The sequence below is a fragment of the Bombina bombina genome, chromosome 7 (assembly GCF_027579735.1).
Source record: "Bombina bombina isolate aBomBom1 chromosome 7, aBomBom1.pri, whole genome shotgun sequence".
In the NCBI taxonomy this organism is placed as follows: Eukaryota; Metazoa; Chordata; class Amphibia; order Anura; family Bombinatoridae; genus Bombina; species Bombina bombina.
The window spans coordinates 189,219,254-189,233,107 of record NC_069505.1 but is presented as its reverse complement, the minus strand read 5'-3'; the positions used below and the strand labels follow the sequence as shown (position 1 = coordinate 189,233,107).

At 42.1% G+C, this 13,854-nt stretch overlaps 1 protein-coding gene across 2 annotated transcripts in view; it reads right to left on the bottom strand.

Annotated features, from left to right (window-relative positions):
• The window catches only part of ANO9 (anoctamin 9), a 233,973-nt gene that overhangs the window by 32,560 nt on the left and 187,559 nt on the right, over positions 1-13,854 (bottom strand). For both annotated transcript variants that reach the window (XM_053720509.1, XM_053720508.1), the window contains exons 20-22: positions 13,586-13,738; positions 11,975-12,122; positions 7,456-7,563 (exon numbers count right to left, since the gene is read on the bottom strand). In XM_053720509.1, coding sequence (XP_053576484.1) covers positions 7,456-7,563; positions 11,975-12,122; positions 13,586-13,738 — 409 coding nt within the window. The remainder of the gene's footprint in view (positions 1-7,455; positions 7,564-11,974; positions 12,123-13,585; positions 13,739-13,854) is intronic.

The window sequence follows — 13,854 nt, the reverse complement described above, 5'->3', positions numbered from 1 at the left end:
ACCAGACCGGGAGCGAGCTACATTGAGTTTAATGGCGCAATCGGGCCGGCTGTGAGTAGACAGCTGTAACATTATTTTCTAGGTTTACTGCCCCTTTAGTTATTAATATTTGTTTATTTTACTGGGAGATTAAATGTTGAGTTTGTGAATTAATTTTGAGAAGGTGATTGTCCCCAAACAATACCTAGCAAAGCAGAGCAAGCATAGGAACAACAGCTACCAGCACTCCTGCAGCCAATACAGACCAGATACAGGGCTAACTGGCATGAGTGAGCATTTGCAATAAGCCAAAAGTGTCTGCAGTGTTGTAAAACAAAGCATGTAAAACAATTTACCTTGATGAGAGACCGTTTTTGTTTTATTAGAATGCAGCATATATAAAGAAAAATCAATGCTTATGCACCATTAGGGAGACTTGCAAATAGCCTTTATTTTAAAAAGCTGCTTTTTTTATTTTTATGGTTCAAAAATATAATTTATGCTTACCTGATAAATTCATTTCTCCTGTAGTGTAGTCAGTCCACGGGTCATCCATTACTTATGGGATTATATCTCCTCCCTAACAGGAAGTGCAAGAGGATCACCCAAGCAGAGCTGCTATATAGCTCCTCCCCTCTACGTCATACCCAGTCATTCGACCGAAACCAAACGAGAAAGGAGAAAACTATAGGGTGCAGTGGTGACTGGAGTTTAATTTAAAATTTAGACCTGCCGTAAAAAACAGGGCGGGCCGTGGACTGACTACACTACAGGAGAAATTAATTTATCAGGTAAGCATAAATTATATGTTCTCCTGTTAAGTGTAGTCAGTCCACGGGTCATCCATTACTTATGGGATACCAATACCAAAGCTAAAAGTACACGGATGACGGGAGGGACAGGCAGGATCTTTACACGGAAGGAACCACTGCCTGTAGAACCTTTCTCCCAAAAACAGCCTCCGAAGAAGCAAAAGTGTCAAATTTGTAAAATTTTGAAAAAGTGTGAAGTGAAGACCAAGTTGCAGCCTTGCAAATCTGTTCAACAGAGGCCTCATTCTTAAAGGCCCAAGTGGAAGCCACAGCTCTAGTAGAATGAGCCGTAATCCTTTCAGGAGGCTGCTGTCCAGCAGTCTCATAGGCTAAACGTATTATGCTACGAAGCCAAAAAGAGAGAGAGGTAGCCGAAGCTTTTTGACCTCTCCTCTGTCCAGAATAAACGACAAACAGGGAGGAAGTTTGAGAAAATCTTTAGTTGCCTGCAAACAAAATTTCAGGGCGCGGACGACGTCCAGATTGTGCAGAAGTCGTTCCTTCTTTGAAGAAGGGTTAGGGCACAATGATGGAACAACAATCTCTTGATTGATATTCTTGTTAGTGACTACCTTAGGTAAGAACCCAGGCTTAGTACGCAGAACTACCTTGTCTGAATGAAAAATCAGATAAGGAGAATCACAATGTAAGGCCGATAACTCAGAGACTCTTCGAGCCGAGGAAATAGCCATTAAAAACAGAACTTTCCAAGATAACAGTTTGATATCAATGGAATGAAGGGGTTCAAACGGAACACCTTGCAGAACGTTAAGAACTAAGTTTAAGCTCCACGGCGGAGCAACAGTCTTAAACACAGGCTTAATCCTAGCCAAAGCCTGACAAAAAGCCTGAACGTCTGGAACTTCTGCCAGACGTTTGTGTAAAAGGATAGACAGAGCTGAAATCTGTCCCTTTAACGAACTAGCAGATAAACCCTTTTCTAAACCTTCTTGTAGAAAAGACAATATCCTAGGAATCCTAACCTTACTCCATGAGTAACTCTTGGATTCGCACCAATATAAGTATTTACGCCATATTTTATGGTAAATTTTACTGGTAACAGGTTTCCTAGCCTGTATTAAGGTATCAATCACTGACTCCGAGAATCCCCGCTTTGATAGAATCAAGCGTTCAATCTCCATGCAGTCAGCCTCAGAGAAATTAGATTTGGATGTTTGAAAGGACCCTGAATCAGAAGGTCCCGTCTCAGAGGCAGAGACCATGGTGGACAGGACGACATGTCGACTAGATCTGCATACCAGGTCCTGCGTGGCCACGCAGGCGCTATTAGAATCATCGATGCTCTCTCCTGTTTGATCCTGGCAATCAATCGAGGAAGCATCGGGAAGGGTGGAAACACATAAGCCATGTTGAAGACCCAAGGTGCTGTCAGAGCATCTATCAGTACTGCTCCCGGGTCCCTGGACCTGGATCCGTAACAAGGAAGCTTGGCGTTCTGGCGAGACGCCATTAGATCCAGATCTGGTTTGCCTCAATGATGAAGCAGTTGGGCAAACACCTCCGGATGAAGTTCCCACTCCCCCGGATGAAAGGTCTGGCGACTTAGAAAATCCGCCTCCCAGTTCTCCACGCCTGGGATGTGGATCGCTGACAGGTGGCAAGAGTGAGACTCTGCCCAGCGAATTATCTTTGAGACTTCCATCATCGCTAGGGAACTCCTTGTTCCTCCTTGATGGTTGATGTAAGCCACAGTCGTGATGTTGTCCGACTGAAACCTGATGAACCTCAGAGTTGCTAACTGAGGCCAAGCCAGAAGAGCATTGAAAATTGCTCTTAATTCCAGAATGTTTATTGGAAGGAGTCTCTCCTCCTGAGTCCATGATCCCTGAGCCTTCAGGGAATTCCAGACTGCGCCCCAACCTAGAAGGCTGGCGTCTGTTGTTACAATCGTCCAATCTGGCCTGCGGAAGGGCATCCCCTTGGACAGATGTGGCCGAGAAAGCCACCATAGAAGAGAATCTCTGGTCTCTTGATCCAGATTTAGCAGAGGGGACAAAACTGAGTAATCCCCATTCCACTGACTTAGCATGCACAATTGCAGCGGTCTGAGATGCAGGCGCGCAAAAGGTACTATGTCCATTGCCGCTACCATTAAGCCGATTACCTCCATGCACTGAGCCACTGACGGGTGTTGAATGGAATGAAGGACACGGCAAGCATTTAGAAGTTTTGATAACCTGTCCTCCGTCAGGTAAATTTTCATTTCTACAGAATCTATAAGAGTCCCTAAGAAGGGAACTCTTGTGAGTGGCAATAGAGAACTCTTTTCTACGTTCACCTTCCACCCATGCGACCTTAGAAATGCTAGAACTAACTCTGTATGAGACTTGGCAGTTTGGAAACTTGACGCTTGTATCAGAATGTCGTCTAGGTACGGAGCTACCGCTATGCCTCGCGGTCTTAGTACCGCCAGAAGAGAGCGCAGAACCTTTGTAAAGATTCTTGGAGCCGTAGCTAACCCGAAGGGAAGAGCTACAAACTGGTAATGCCTGTTTAGGAAGGCAAATCTTAGATACAGGTAATGATCCTTGTGAATCGGTATGTGAAGGTAGGCATCCTTTAGATCCACTGTGGTCATGTACTGACCCTCTTGGATCATGGGTAAGATGGTTCGAATAGTTTCCATTTTGAACGATGGAACTCTTAGGAATTTGTTTAGGATCTTTAAGTCCAAGATTGGTCTGAAGGTTCCCTCTTTTTTGGGAACCACAAACAGATTTGAATAGAACCCTTGTCCGTGTTCCGCGGAACTGGGTGGATCACTCCCATTAGTAAGAGGTCTTGTGCACAGCGTAGAAACGCTTCTTTCTTTATCTGGTTTGCTGATAACCTTGAAAGATGAAATCTCCCTTGTGGAGGAGAAGCTTTGAAGTCCAGAAGATATCCCTGAGATATGATCTCCAACGCCCAGGGATCCTGGACATCTCTTGCCCAAGCCTGGGCGAAGAGAGAAAGTCTGCCCCCACTAGATCCGTTTCCGGATCGGGGGCCCTCACTTCATGCTGTCTTAGGGGCAGCAGCAGGTTTTCTGGCCTGCTTGCCCTTGTTCCAGGACTGGTTAGGTTTCCAGCCCTGTCTGTAGCGAGCAACAGTTCCTTCCTGTCTTGGAGCGGAGGAAGTTGATGCTGCTCCTGCCTTGAAGTTACGAAAGGCACGAAAATTAGACAGTTTAGCCCTTGGTTTGGCCCTGTCTTGAGGCAGGGCATGGCCCTTACCTCCAGTAATGTCAGCGATAATTTCTTTCAAACCGGGCCTGAATAATGTCTGCCCTTTGAAAGGAATATTAAGCAATTTAGATTTAGAAGTCACATCAGCTGACCAGGATTTAAGCCACAGTGCTCTACGCGCTTGAATGGCGAATCCGAAGTTCTTAGCCGTAAGTTTGGTTAAGTGTACTACGGCATCAGAAATAAATGAATTAGCTAGCTTAAGGGCTTTAAGCTTGTTTATAATCTCATCCAATGGAGCTGTGTCAAGGGTCTCTTCCAGAGACTCAAACCAGAATGCCGCCGCAGCAGTGACAGGCGCAATGCATGCAAGGGGTTGTAATATAAAACCTTGTTGAATAAACATTTTCTTAAGGTAACCCTCTAACTTTTTATCCATTGGATCTGAAAAAGCACACCTCCACCGGGATAGTGGTGCGCTTAGCCAGAGTAGAAACTGCTCCCTCCACCTTAGGAACCGTCTGCCATAAGTCCCGTGTGGTGGCGTCTATTGGAAACATTTTTCTAAATATAGGAGGGGGTGAAAAAGGCACACCGGGTCTATCCCACTCCTTGTTAACAATTTCTGTAAGCCTTTTAGGTATAGGAAAAACGTCAGTACACTCCGGTACCGCAAAATATTTATCCAGCCTACATACTTTCTCTGGAATTGCAACCGTGTTGCAATCATTCAGAGCCGCTAAAACCTCCCCTAGTAATACACGGAGGTTCTCAAGCTTAAATTTAAAATTTGAAATGTCTGAATCCAGTTTACTTGGATCAGATCCGTCACCCACAGAATGAAGCTCTCCGTCCTCATGTTCTGCAAATTGTGATGCAGTATCAGACATGGCTCTATTATTATCAGCGCACTCTGTTCTTATTCCAGAGTGATCTCGTTTACCTCTAAATTCTGGCAGTTTAGATAGTACTTCAGTCATAACATTAGCCATGTCTTGCAAAGTGATTTGTATGGGCCGCCCTGATGTACTTGGCGCCACAATATCACGCACCTCCTGAGCGGGAGGGGAAGGTACTGACACGTGAGGAGAGTTAGTCGGCATAACTTCCCCCTCGTTGTCTGGTGATATATTTTTCACATATAAAGTTTGACTTTTATTCAAAGTAACATCTATACATTGAGTGCACAAATTTCTATTGGGCTCCACATTGGCCTTTAAACATATTGAACAAACAGCTTCATCTGTGTCAGACATGTTTAAACAGACTAGCAATAACACTAGCAAGCTTGGAAAAAAACTTTTAAATAAATTTACAAGCTATATAAACAACGCTACTGCGCCTTTAAGAAACATAAAAATGTGACAGTTGAATTAACGATGAACCAAATATGTTAAAACAACCAAATTTTAACAGAAAATGTACAAAGTTAGCAGAGAATTGCACCCACAAGCAAAAGGATGATTAACCCCTTAATACCCAAAACGGATAACAGTTGAAATAATAAACGTTTTTTATCACAGTCAAACACACTGTCACAGATCTGCTGTGACTGATTACCTCCCTCAAAACTAGTTTTGGAGACCCCTGGGCTCTGTAGAGACGTCCTGGATCATGGAGGAAGAAACAGGAAGACTGTGACTAAATTTTTACTGCGCAATAAAGCGCGAAAATAGGCCCCTCCCACTCATATTACAACAGTGGGGAAGCTCAGTAAACTGTTTTTATTCAGAAACAAACGACAGCCATGTGGTAAAAATCATGCCCATAAAGTTTTATCACCAAGTACCTCAGAAAAAACGATTAACATGCCAGTAAAACGTTTTTAAAAATGAAAATTATGAAGTGTTATTAATAAGCCTGCTGCTAGTCGCTTTCACTGCAGAGCAGGCTCAAATATTACTTTAATATAGACAGTATTTTCTTAGTGAAATTCCATTCCCCAGAAATACCTCAGAATATACATACATACATATCAGCCTGATACCAGTCGCTAATACTGCATTTAAGGCTGCACTTACATTACATCGGTATTAGCAGTATTTTCTCAGTCAATTCCATTCCTTAGAAAATAATATACTGCACATACCTCCTTGCAGGTGGGCCCTGCATGCTATCCCCTGTTCTGAAGTTACCTCACTCCTCAGAATGGCCGAGAACAGCAAGTGGATCTTAGTTACGACCGCTAAGATCATAGACAAACTCAGGTAGATTCTTCTTCTAATGCTGCCTGAGAAGAAACAACACACTCCGGTGCCGTTTAAAATAACAAACTTTTGATTGAAGAAATAAAAAACTAAGTTTAACACACCACAGTCCTCTCACACGTCCTATCTATTAGTTAGGTGCAAGAGAATGACTGGGTATGACGTAGAGGGGAGGAGCTATATAGCAGCTCTGCTTGGGTGATCCTCTTGCACTTCCTGTTAGGGAGGAGATATAATCCCATAAGTAATGGATGACCCGTGGACTGACTACACTTAAGAGGAGAAATAAAGGTTATTGGCAAGGCTCCTTAAAGGTGTACATATGGTGGTAAATTGCTTCATTATGTAACTGTGATAAAGGGTTTCATTCCAATCTTTATACAATCCTCATTTGAAATTGGAAAAATGGGATTGACCATTATTATTATTATATCAAAGTGTTCACAATCTTTCCAAGTTCAACACAGTAGAAGTTGATCACTTGATCTCCAGTTCCCCAGAGCAGCACAGTCAACAGCCAGTAATGGTTGTCAATCACTGAAAACACAATTTGTTAGTGGGGTTAAAGGAGACTATGGGCCCAGTTCTAAAAATGTTGCCAACAGTCTTGGGAAACTTGCACGTAGGCTGGTTTTGTTGTTGAAATTTAGTTGATAACCAAGTGGTTGGGTGTATTGTGATCCCCAAAGTCTATGTTGTCCATGAAACTTATGGGTACATTTTCTGATATTTTTCAAATACAAGAATGGTTTTATTTGGATTGTGAACACTCAGATGTTGAAAAAGGCGTAACTGCAGCCGAAAAACAGCAGATAAACACGAGTGATGGGAAATCTAGTTCAATAAAAAAATGTAGTGGACGCAAAGAGCCAACAGTTGTGTTTTCCTCTAACAAGCTTAAAGGAACACTAAACCCAATTTTTTTCTTTCATGATACAGGTACAGAATACAATTTTAAACAACATTCCAATTTACTTATATTATCTAATTTGCTTTATTTTTTACATATCCTTTGTTGAAGAAATAGCAATGTACATGGGTGAGCCAATCACAGGAGGCATCTAAGCGCAGCCACCAATAAACAGTATACTGAGCCTATCTAGATATGCTTTTCAGCAAAGGATACCAAGAGAATGAAGAAAATTAGATAAGACGTAAATTAGAAAGTTGTTTAAAATTGCCTGCTCTTTCTAAATCATGAAAGAAATGTTTTGGGTTTAATGTCCCTTTAATACAATGGGAATACTAATACTTTTCAGCCGTATTTACCTGCATTCTGTAATGTTCCTGTACGCAGAGCGGGACACCTGTGTTAGACTTTCAAAGTCACTAGTGCGGAACGTGGAGAGACTGTGATTTATATATCCTGTGAGACAGCTTGAAAAGAGAGAGACTGCTCAGAAAACACTCAACACAACATCATACCGTTCCCTATTTCTGTTTGGTTTAATAAAGTTTTTCTTTGTGCACTTTACCTGAAAATGCAGAATTCTTAGTGATTAAGTTACACACTTCAATGCTCCCTCATTTCCCAGCACCTAGTAGCTATCACATCCCTGTAAAAACCCTGATGCTTAACTCGCCTTCTCTGTGCTTCACTCTAGTAGCCCCGCCTCCTGCGCCTGCAATGTAGCCAGTTTCCCAGCTTACTTATATAGGACCCTGGTAATCACCCTGTTTCCCAGTACACTAATATAGCACCCTGGTAATCAGCCAGTTTCCCACTACACTAATATAGCACACCCTGGTAATCAGCCAGTTTCCCAGTACACTAAAATAGCACCCTGGTAATCAGTCTGTTTCCCAGTACACTAATATAGGACCCTGGTAATCAGCCTGTTTCCCAGTACACTAATATAGGACCCTAGTTATCAGCCTGTTTCCCACTACACTAATTTAGCACCCTGGTTATCAGCCTGTTTTCCAGTACACTAATATAGGAACCTGGTAATTGGCCTGTTTCACACTACACTAATATAGGACCCTGGTAATCAGCCTGTTTCCCAGTACACTAATATAGGACCCTGGTAATCAGCCTGTTTCCCACTACACTAATATAGGACCCTGGTAATCAGCCTGTTTCCCAGTACACTAATATAGGACCCTGGTAATCAGCCTGTTTCCCAGTACACTAATATAGGACCCTGGTTTTAGCCTGTTTCCCAGTACACTAATATATGACCCTGGTAATAAGCCTGTTTCCCACTACACTAATATAGGACCCTGGTAATCAGCCTGTTTCCCAACGCACTAATATAGGACCCTGGTTATCAGCTTGTTTCCTAGCACACTAATATATAACCCTGGTAATCAGCCTGTTTCCCAGTACACTAATATAGGACCCTGGTAATCAGCCGGTTTCCCAGCACACTAATATAGGACACTGGTTATCAGCTTGTTTCCCAGCACACTAATATAGGACACTGGTTATCAGCTTGTTTCCCAGCACACTAATATAGGACCCTGGTAATCAGCCTGTTTCCCCACTACACTAATATAGGATCCTGGTTATCAGCTTGTTTCCTTGCACACTAATATATGACCCTGGTAATAAGCCTGTTTCCCAGCACACTAATATAGGACCCTGGTAATAAGCCTGTTTCCCAGCACACTAATACAAGACCCTGGTAATCAGCCTGTTTCCCAGCACACTAATATAGGACCCTGGTAACCAGCCTGTTTCACAGCACACTAATATAGGACCCTGGTAATCAATCACTTCAGGGAGCCTGGATCCCACTTGTTTAAAACTCTCCTGTATTTAGATATATTCTTCCTAACTTTAACCTAAACTTCCCTGTGCTTTTCAGATGTTCATGTTCTAACTCATCAGTATATTTTATATACTCCTAGTACGTCCTAGTTTCTTACCCATTTAATGAACTTGCTCCTTCATGTGTTCCAGAGCCTCTGTCCTACTAATATTTCTTTTAAGTTTCTTAGTGTCTTTTGTGTTTCACCCCAGCTCCTCAGTGCTCCTAACATCACTTAGTATCTACTATACCATCTCAGCAGTGACCACTGCCTCCTATACTACTCTAGCTCCTCAGTAACTCCATTATCACTCTGGCTCCTCATTACCTCCATTATATCTCTAGCTCCTCAGTACCTACATTATCTCTCTAGCTCCTCAGCACCTACATTATCTCTCTAGCTCCTCAGTACCTACATTATCTCTCTAGCTCCTCAGTACCTACATTATCTCTCTAGCTCCTCAGTACCTACATTATCTCTCTAGCTCCTCAGTACCTACATTATCTCTCTAGCTCCTCAGTACCTACATTATCTCTCTAGCTCCTCAGTACCTACATTATCTCTCTAGCTCCTCAGTACCTACATTATCTCTCTAGCTCATCAGTACATACATTATCTCTCTAGCTCATCAGTACATACATTATCTCTCGAGATCATCAGTACCTACATTATCTCTCTAGCTCCTCATTACCTCCATTATCCCTCTGGCTCCTCATTACCTTCATTATCTCTCTAGCTCCTCAGTACCTACATTATCTCTCTAGCTCCTCAGTATCTACATTATCTCTCTAGCTCATCAGTACCTACATTATCTCTCTAGCTCCTCAGTACCTACATTATCTCTCTAGCTCCTCAGTATCTACATTATCTCTCTAGCTCATCAGTACCTACATTATTCTCTTTAGCTCCTCAGTACCTAAATTTTCTCTCTAGCTCCTCAGTACCTACATTATCTCTCTAGCTCCTCAGTAACTCCATTATCTCTCTAGCTCATCAGTACCTACATTATCTCTCTAGCTCCTCAGTAACTCCATTATCTCTCTAGCTCCTCAGGACCTACATTATCTCCCTAGCTTCTCAGTAACTCCATTATCACTCTGGCTCCTCATTACCTCCATTATCTCTCTAGCTCCTCAGTAACTCCATTATCACTCTGGCTCCTCATTACCTCAATTATCTCTCTAGCTCCTCAGTACCTCCATTGTCACTCTGGTTCCTTAGTACCCACTACCTCCTATACTACTCTAGCTCCTCAGTAGCTCTATTATCACTCATACCTACATTATCTCTCTAACTCATCAGTACCTACATTATCTCTCTAGCTCCACAGTACCTCCATTATCACTCTGGCTCCTCATTACCTCCATTATCACTCTGGCTCCTCATTACCTCCATTATCTCTCTAGCTCCTCAGTATCTACATTATCTCTCTAGCTCCTCAGTACCTACATTATCTCTCTAGCTCCTCAGTACCTACATTATCTCTCTAGCTCCTCAGTACCTACATTATCTCTCTAGCTGCTCAGTAACTCCATTATCTCTCTAGCTCATCAGTACCTACATTATCTCTCTAGCTCCACAGTACCTCCATTATCACTCTGGCTCCTCAGTACCCACTACCTCCTATACTACTCTAGCTCCTCAGTAGCTCTATTATCACTCAAGCTCCACAGTACCTCCTATACTACTCGGACTTCTCACTATCTCCACTTTCACTCTGGCTCCTCAGTACCTCCATTTTTACTCTGGCTCCTTAGTACCTCCATTTTCACTCTGGCTCCTCAGTACCTCCATTTTCACTCTGGCTCCTCAGTACCTCCATTTTCACTCTGGCTCCTCAGTACCTCCATTATCACTCTGGCTCCTCAGTACCTCCATTATCACTCTGGCTCCTCAGTACCTCCATTATCACTCTGGCTCCGCAGCACCTCCATTATCACTCTGGCTCCGCAGCACCTCCATTATCACTCTGGCTCCTCAGTACCTCCATTATCACTCTGGCTCCTCAGTACCTCCATTATCACTCTGGCTCCTCAGTACATCCATTATCACTCTGGTTTCTCAGTACCTCCATTATCACTCAAGCTCCTCAGTACCCACTACCTCCTATACCACTCTAGCTCCTTAGTGCACACAACCTCATATACTACTCTAGCTTCTAAGTACATCCTATACTACTCTAGCTCCTCAGTGTCAAATGCCGTCTATATTGCTCTAGCTCCTCAGTACCTCCTATACCACTCTAGCTCCTCAGTGCCCACTACCTCCTATACTACTCCTCAGTACCTCCATTATCACTCTGGTTTCTCAGTACCTCCATTATCACTCTAGCTGTATAATACTTCCATTATCACTCTAGCTCCTCAGTACCCACTACCTCCTATACCATTCTAGCTCCTTAGTGCACACAACCTCATACTACTCTAGCTCCTTAGTACATCCTATACTACTCTAGCTCCTCAGTGCCAAATGCAGTCTATATTGCTCTAGCTCCTCGGTACCTCCTATACCACTCTAGCTCCTTAGTGCCCACTACCTCCTATACTACTCTAGCTCCTCAGTACCTCCATTATCTCTCAAGCTACTTAGTACCTCCAATATAATTATAGATCTTCATTATCCCCCACATTACTCTAGAACCTCTGTATCTCTTTGGCTCCTTAGTAACTGTTCTCTGTCTAGCTCCTCAGCACTTTCAATATCACGCTTGCTCCTGAGTACATGCTCTATCAGTCTAACATCTCAGTACTTTCCATACTCCTGTAGCTTCTCAGTACCTTCTATATCACTTTAGCTTATCAATACTTTTTGTGACTTACGCCAACTCCACTTGAATACTTAAACATCTTGAGATACAGTTCCTAATACTTTGCCCTCCACTGCTTCTCTATGATGCTGCCACATCTTCACTCCAGGTCATCTATGCCCACCTACTTCATTTTACCACAACTATGGCCTCATTATTTCACACTTGCTACTTCATAATTTATGTGTTTAACTGTAGGTTCTATGGTGCTCCCCAACCATTTCTTACTCTATTTCACCATTGTTCTCTTGAGTACACGGTCCATATGCATATTTGTATATGAGCCTTGGAATGAAGTCAGACGTGATGGCAATGACCAAACCATTAGTAATGACAGCAAGGACCCCAACTGCTTCTAAAACCTGCAGCCAAATTCCTAAAAGGTAAAGTGCAAAAGTGTACGTATGCATTGTATCATTATATATATATATATATATATATATATATATATATATATATATATATATATATATATATATATATTATTCAATGTCCATAGGGCACTGCACACACATTTAAATATTGTTGCCCGGGGTGCATTCAATCAAATAGCATACAAATTCCAAAAATAGGAGCGCACTCGCCGGGTCTTAAACAAGTAAAATTTATTTCAACAGTGACATTTCGGGGTGGTTAGCCCTGTCCTCAGACCATTAGCCATTAGCCCCGTCCTCTGAGGACGGGGCTAACCACCCCGAAACGTCACTGTTGAAATAAATTTTACTTGTTTAAGACCCGGCGAGTGCGCTCCTATTTTTGGAATTTATATACATATATACATATATACACACACATATATACATACACATATATACATACACATTATGCATGCACACACACAGTATGTACACACACACACTGTGTTCACAGACACACACATTATGTACACACACATACACACTGTGTTCACAGACACACACATTATGTACACACACATACACACTATGTTCACACACACACATTATGTACACACACATGTACACACACTGTGTTCACAAACACACATACACACAATATGTACACACACATTATGTACATAGACACACACAAACACATTATGTACACACACACACATTATGTACACATACACACACATTATGTACACACACATACACACTATGTACACACACATACACACTATGTACACACACATACACACTATGTACACACACATACACACTATGTACACACACATACACACTATGTACACACACATACACACTATGTACACACACATACACACTATGTTCACACACACATTATGTACACACACTGTGTTCACAAACACACACACACACTATGTACACACACTGTGTTCACAAACACACACACACACTATGTACACACACTGTGTTCACAAACACACACAATATGTACACACACGCACATTATGTACACACACGCACATTATGTACACACACGCACATTATGTACACAAACATACACATTATGTACACACACACACATTATGTACACACACACACATTATGTACACACACACACACACACACACTATGTACACACACATTATGTACACATATGTACACATACACATTATGTACACATATGTACACATACACATTATGTACACACATTATGCACACACACACACATTATGCACACACGCACATTATGTACACACATTATGCACACACATTATGTACATACATTATACACACACACACATTATGTACACACATTATGCACGCACACACGCACACACACACACACACACACACATTATGTACACACATTATGCACGCACACACACACACACATTATGTACACACACATTATGTACACTCACACACACATTATGCACGCATACACACAATATACCTATGTCATTGGCTTTCCTCGGTACTAGACGACGTTGCAGTTTTGTCATTTTCATGGCATCAAGTCGGATTTCCAGCAAGTTGTTTATAAAAGCAAGTAATGGAGCAAGGGGAAAAGCAGCCACAAAAATAGTAGTGAAACTGTACTGGATAACTGTGAACACAGAAACGTAGCAGTGACAAAGGGACAATGGCAAATAAGTTACTGAAGTTATAAACAGGGAAACAAAAATGCAAAAGACAGTTAATGTCCCCACAGTGCTTATTTTT